The sequence below is a fragment of the Acinonyx jubatus genome, chromosome E2, assembly GCF_027475565.1.
Source record: "Acinonyx jubatus isolate Ajub_Pintada_27869175 chromosome E2, VMU_Ajub_asm_v1.0, whole genome shotgun sequence".
Taxonomy (NCBI): Eukaryota; Metazoa; Chordata; class Mammalia; order Carnivora; family Felidae; genus Acinonyx; species Acinonyx jubatus.
In genome coordinates, this window is record NC_069396.1 from 58,254,262 (window position 1) to 58,261,096 (window position 6,835).

General features: G+C 47.5%; 1 protein-coding gene across 1 annotated transcript; it reads left to right on the plus strand.

Moving 5' to 3' along the window:
- Window positions 1-749: 749 nt before the first annotated feature.
- On the plus strand, window positions 750-6,601 carry ZSCAN5B (zinc finger and SCAN domain containing 5B). Its single transcript, XM_053210116.1, has 4 exons — window positions 750-1,085; window positions 2,535-2,738; window positions 4,463-4,669; window positions 6,563-6,601. Exons 1-4 carry the CDS (start codon window positions 750-752, stop codon window positions 6,599-6,601), a joined length of 786 nt encoding a protein of 261 aa, XP_053066091.1.
- The last annotated feature ends 234 nt before the right edge of the window (window positions 6,602-6,835 follow it).

Genomic DNA, 6,835 nt, shown 5'->3' on the forward strand with positions numbered 1-6,835 from the left:
AGTTTATTTTTGAGAGAGAATCCCAACCAGGCTCCTCACTGTCCATTGTCACGTAGGGCTTGAACTCAAATCAAGAGATCCTGCCCTGAGCTGAAATCAAGAGTCAGATGCTTAAGCAACTGAGCCACCCTGGTGTCTGCACTTAGTTATATTTAATTTATAGTAAAGAACAATATTGTCCCAATTTATAGATGCAAAAACTGAGCCCACCTCTGTATATTTCATGCTCAGAACTTAGGGGTCCATTCAGACAATTAAACCACCTTTTACTATAAAGGACATTGGGAAAATAATAGTGGGGCTCACTTTCCAATGTATTAAACACAGACCAGTTGGTGTTTAGTGTTGGGTGAGGGGAGGAAGGGTAAGAAGTTTAATCTTTGGGCACCTGGGTGGCTCAGTTGGTTAAGCATCTGACTCTTGGTTTCAGCTTAGGTCATGCTCTCACGGTTTGTGAGTTCAAACCCCATGTCAGGCTCTGCAGTAACAGTGTGGAACCTGCTTGGGATTCTCTCTCTCTCTCTCTCTCTCTCTCTGCCCCTCCCCTCTTGCTTGCTGTCTCTCTCTTCCTCAAAATAAACAAACAATAAACTAATCTGGTTCATTCCTCCCCCCACCCCCAGACTTGTGAAAAAACAGCCAGTCTACTGCTGAGGAAAACCAGAGTAAATACCTTTAGGTAGGTCTTAATTAGGCACCAGCCCTTAGAGAGTTTGCACAGAGCCATACTGGAAAATTCTCCTGTAAATATGGCCGCAGACCAGACGTTCTCACGGGAGAAAGCCCAAGGAGCCCTTGCTGGAACGCAAGACAGCAGCTGTGAGCAGTGGCACGTGAGCTTCAGGGCGTTTAGCGGCTCGGGGCGGTCGGACCCTGTGGAGGACCTGAGGAGGCTCTATGAGCTCTGCTATCTGTGGCTGCGGCCAGACCTGCACACCAAGGAGCAGATTCTGGATATGCTGGTGATGGAGCAGTTCATGATCTCCATGCCGCAGGAGCTCCAGGTCTTAGTGAAGGAAAGTGCTGTGCAGAGCTGCAAAGACCTGCAGGATGTGCTGAGAAGCAGCCAGCGGCCCAAGAAATGGGTGAGTAGCGCCTTCCTCATTGCAACGGGAAAGCGGGGGCGGGGATGGGGGACAGGAGGGGCTTTTTCTGGGCCCAGTGGTTCTCGAGTGGAAGGCAGGAGACACTCAGCAATGTCTAGAGACATTTCTGGCTGTAGAACAGGGAGGAGGGGGGACATTACTGGCATCTGGTGGGCTTCGTGAGTCGGCACACCTTACTGTCACTTAACCCTGCCCTACCTCTCACGGGGACAGTTGTGTAAGGGACGTTCCAGACACTCAAGGAGAAAGGCTGAAACCGGTCCACTGGCCCCACAATTCTTGGTATTGCCAGAGACCCTCTTAAAAGTGGTCCTACCTGAGTAAAGCAGCTACAGGGTGCAGAGAGGTGCATTGGATGTGTTGTCATGGCAACTAGAGTCCTGGGAAGATGCTGAGGAAGGGAGGGGGTTGGGATAGTAGGTTTTTGACTGGATTGGGTTCTCAGATCAACTAGTGATACTGGGGGGTGGACCATCCTTTGCTTTGGGGGTTTTCTTGTGCATTGTAGGGTGGTTTGCAGCATCCTTGTGTCAGTGGCAACTTCCCCTAGTTGTGAAAATCAAACCTCACCACCCCACCCCATCCCCCCAAAATCTCTGGTGGTTGCCAAATGTCTCATAGGGTCAAAACTTTGGCTCTTGGGTAAGAATCACCAGACCAGGTAAGACTTTATTTATGTGGGAACATTTTCCATCATGGTGGGTTGAGTGTGCCTTTATCCTTTGTAGAAAAAGGAAGGGTTCAGAAGGATCTAGAAGGGAATAGGACCTGGTGTGCCACATGCATATTTGTTCCAGTCACAGGGGATGGGTTCCTCTATAGGTAATTTTGTAACCAGTGGACAGGAGGGAACTAAGTCCAACAGGGCAATCCCCCTTTCCCTGTGTACTCTGGTAGGAGATGAAATCCTCCAGGGGGTGAGCCAAGAATGCAGATTACAAGCTTCCACAACATCGTGGAAAAATAGCTGTGAAAACTGTAAGGTTTTAATCTGGAATGATTGATAAAGAGATTTAAGACCAGCTGGGCGACACGTAGGTCAAACATTGGCAGCCTCACTTGGGGGAGGGGTTGGGTTTTTCACGGCACCATGTTGCATGTGCCTAGATCAGGAGGACAGTTTGAGGGCTGAGTATTAGTATTAGTATTAGCTGGGGCAGTGGGAAATAAGAGGGAGGTATTGAAGTTGATTAGATATTGTGGCTAGCCCAGTAGTTAGCTGCCCAACAGAAGGGGATGGGGTAATTTCACCTTCACCCCCAGGGGTGCATTTGACAATGTTTGGAGACATTTTTGGTTGCCATTTTAAACAAGTTATTCCAACAAATTGAATGTGTGGTAGAATGCGCACTGTACAAGAGAGCTACCTTCTGGTTCTTACAGAGTCTGATCTTGTTTTATTTTCCCCCCCTCCCCCACCCCCCACAGACCATAGTTAGCATAGAAGGACAGGAATTTCTCATGCGAAGTTCAGATGTTCAGATGGCCAACACCGAGGCTGGTGACAGAGATCTTGTGACAGACTTGTCCAAGAAGCCCCAATCCTCTGGGTGTGAGATACATCCAGAGAACATCCAGGTCAGCAGAGAGCTACAGAACCTGCCAGGAACCAGTGAGCCATCAAAGAGGCAGGTGAGTGTGATGCTCTCCTCAATCTCTAGGGAGTGGGGGCAGAAGGTACCAGAAGTGTGTGCAGCTGCTAGAATAATTGGGATATTTAGCACAGCACCGAACTAGGCCCTTTTGCCCTTGGAATTCCCATGGATGCATCAAGTCCCTAGACATTTCTGAGCCTCTGTGGAGAATGAGGACCTTTCAGCCTTTGTCCCCCTGCCATTAAGGCTTTTAGTATTGAGGCTGGAGGAAGATAGTGGTGATGAAATGGTGCCAGGTCAATTTGCCACAGGGTAATGAACTGAAAGCTGATTTTTCCATAGTCGAGTTCCTCAAAGGCATTCCATGAAATGACAATCGGCCAAAGGACCAGTTTGGGGACTACTGTCAATAAATTAAAGGAGGGTTCTCACTCGGAGTCATTTTGCCTCTCAAGACATTTGCAAATGTCTGGAGACCTTCTTGGTTGTCAGAATGGAGGTGGGGATGGGGGGTGCTATTGACACCTGTTGGGTAAGACCAGGGATGCTGCTAATTGTCCCACAACGCATAGGACAGCCTCCCAACAGGGAATTATCCAAAGTATCAGTAGTGCTGAGTAGGGACACCTGGACCTAGTGCCATCTTGCTTCCAGAGTCGGACAAGGAGAAGCGGGGTGGCTTTAGGAAGCGTGCTTAGAGAATTAGGCACAAAAGTTGTGATGTGTGGACATGATTTAAAGGCGCAGTGGGTATTGGTTAACAAAGTTCTGAGAATCAGGTGATTATCAGGGGTGATGGGGTGGTCCAAGGGAAGTCGTGGGGATATATTCACAACACTATTATGGAGAAAGTTGGGGTCTCAGATTAGAAAGATGGGCAGGATGGGGAAAGAAGAGATGAGAGCTTTCCACCCCATAATTTAGACACATTGGTAACTACAGTGACTTCCCATTGTCAGGGACAGAACGTTCTCCTGCCTGAGACCATTCCTGGAAAAGGGGTACTGGAGGGTCTGAGACCTAAGGAGAACTTGGAGAAGAATCTGACAGAAGACTTGGAAGAGACAAGAATACTTAAATCCCAAGAGCCTCCCTTTCTGAAGGGTCCTGGTGAGCATGGAAACTGGGAAGAGTGACTTCTCTGCTGGGGAGGGGGCTGGGGATCAAGCATTGACATCTCTTGGTGGTGCTGGTGGTGGGGAGGCTCTCAAATGCCTTCTCCATCACTGATTTCCAGAGCGTCCTACATACAACCCAATCTCAAGTTTGTTGATTGATGAGAAGTTCTTAGCCCACCTCAGTGTTTGGTTCAAATGAGGTTGGTATCGTTGAAAATGCTCTTTATTAAGTGTTGTTGTGTTAACCCTTCTTTCAACAGCTCCCATGAAGACTCTCCAAGAAGGAACCCGTATTAAAAATGTGGATGCCGAAAAGCCTTCCACACAGGTTTCAGAGAGACAAGTGTCCACTCAGAATGGGAAGAGAAGAGATTCCTGGAAGACTCAAAGAAGTTCCAAAAGGAGAAAACAGGAAAACACCTCCATTTCCCAAGACGTGGCCACACATTTGGACAAAGAAGTTTCAGGACAGCCTGTGTCATCAGTTCATCTTGTTGGGAAAAAAGCCACGGGAGGGACATCAAACGTCTGTAGCCTCTGTAAGAAAGAGTTTCGTTATAAATCTCAGTTTTCCATCCACTGGAGGACACACACGGGAGAGAGACCCTTTAAATGCAACACCTGTTCTGGGAGTTTCATGCAGACTTCAGACCTCCGAGTTCACCAGCGAATCCACACAGGCGAGAAGCCTTACTGTTGTGAAATCTGCCTCAAGACGTTCACCCACGACTCCACCCTGCGGAGCCACAAGAGGATCCACACAAAGGAGAAGCCCTATGTGTGTGAAGAGTGTGGGAAAGCTTTCAGCCACAAAGGGAACCTCAATGTTCACCAGCGCACCCACTCTGGGGTAAAGCCCTACACGTGTCATGAGTGTAATTGTGCCTTTCGTCAGCTGGGCACTTTTAAACGCCACCAAAAAATACATTAAAAAATGACTTCCCAATGATTCCACCATCAGCTTTAAGTCCCTTCTGCTCCAAGAAGGAAGTTAATGGCGATTTGTCACATATTTTATAAAAATGACATGATATTGTGAGCACTTACAAGGTTTCTGGAACACAGTAGATGTTCCATAAATGTTAATTTATGGAGGATCTTGGAATAATGGCATCTTCCTTATTGGTTTTCATTTTCTGTTTTAATTATGTCCCATTGTTTCCTTAAGGCTTTTGGGTTTATGAAGGCAAATCTTATTGTCAATATTTCCTTATAAAGATGGTGGCTGCTGAATGTCTTTCTGTTATCCATTATTTTTATTAATGTTTAGTTTTGAGAGAGATAGAGCGTGAGCAGGGGAGGGGCAGAGAGAGAGGGAGACACAGAATCTGAAGCAGGTTCCAGGCTATGAGCTGTTACTACAGAGCCTGACCTGGGACTCAAACTCACAAACTGCAAGATCATGACCTAAGCTGAAGTTGGACACTTAACCGACTGAGTCACCCAGGCGCCCTAAAGTTTATTTTGAGAAAGCGCAAGCAAGCACAAGCTGGGGAGGGGCAGAGAAAGGGAGAATCCCAGGCAGGCTCCAAGCTGCACGAGGGGCCTGACATGGGGCTCCGTCTCATGACCACGAGATCATGACCTGAGCTGAAACCAAGAGATGAACATTCAACCGACCCGAGCCACCCAGATCCCCCTCCTGTTATCCATTACTCCCTTGTAAAATAGGATGATCCAGGTAGGGTGGCCAGATTAAATATGAAATACTCAATGAAATTTGGATCTCAGATGAACATTTTCTTAAAGTGTAAACACGTTCTGAATCATCACATACCACCGAACAATTCAACTAGACATTTTTAGAGCAAGTTTAGATTCAACAAAACAGCACAGAGTACAGAGATTTCCTAGAGGCCCCCGGTCCCCAGTCAAACACATCCTCCCTTAACCATCAGCATCCCCTATCAGAGTGGTGGCATTTGCTACAGTTGATAAGCCTACACTGATGTCATTTTCACCCAGAGTGTATACTTTAGGGGTCACTCAGTGTTACACATTCTATGGGTTTAGACAGGTGTGTGACATTCACCCACCCTTGTAGTCTCATACAGAGTACTGCCCTAAAAATCCTTTGTGCTCTGCCTGTTCTGCTTTGTCACTTGCATCCTGGATGTTTGGCTAAATTTGGCAAACTGTAATTTCCCACATTGACTACAGAGGCATTCTGAGACACTCATTAGTAGGTCACCTTAATTTAGTGACATGGGCATCCCCCGAGGGCCTTGTTAAGCCACAGGTGAGCAGGCCCACGCTAAACTGAGTTTTAGGGTGCCTGGGTGGCTCAGCCACGGTGCAGCGTCCAACTCTTTCTTGGCTTTGGCTCAGGTCATGGTCTCGTGGTCATGGATCATACCCCTGCATCAGGCTCAGCGCTGAGTGTGGAGCCCGCTTGGGATTCTCTCTTCCCCTCTCTGCCCCTCCCCTGCTTGTGTCCTCTCTTTCTCTCAAAATAAAACTTTAAAAAAGAAAGTGTTTTTTAAAAAGCTGAGTTTTAGAACAGTTTTCCCAAGCCCACAGGATTCCCTCACATCCTGCACCATTTCCTCTAACCTTGTGCACCACATGGAACATCTGTCAACTGTTAATATGTTGGAATAGTCCCATACTTTACTGATTTCCTTGATTTTCATGTGATGTCCCGTTGCAGCCTCCTATGCAGGATCCAGCACTACGTTTCCCTGTCAAACCTCCTTAGGTTCCTCTTGGTGGTGACAGTTTCTCAGATTTTCCCTGTCTTTAGGGACCTGAGAATCTGCACTTGGAAGAAGTTCCCAAATGATGCTGATGCTCCTGCTCTTGGGACCTTTTGAGAAAAGCAAGTTTAGCTCCTAGGTGGGGTCCAGTAACTTTCAAAGCTCTGGGTCTGTCACTTCCCACAGGAGGTGGCCTTTTACACAAGTCCTCCTGTTTGTAAGGAGGGTTTAAAGTCCTTCCCTGGGGCAGGCTCCCCGTCTGAAATCCTGTGTGGACTTGCTCTTCACCCAGAAACTTCAGGCTCTGAGCGTTCTTGGAG

Excerpts from the sequence above, each read along its gene's own strand:
- ZSCAN5B (XM_053210116.1), top strand. The coding sequence starts at position 750 with ATGGCCGCAGACCAGACGTTCTCACGGGAGAAAGCCCAAGGAGCCCTT. Across the intron at positions 2,739-4,462 it reads GTGAGCCATCAAAGAGGCAG|ACTTCAGACCTCCGAGTTCA; the intron begins GTGAGTGTGATG and ends AGTTTCATGCAG. Across the intron at positions 4,670-6,562 it reads ACCAGCGCACCCACTCTGGG|GGACCTGAGAATCTGCACTT; the intron begins GTAAAGCCCTAC and ends CCCTGTCTTTAG.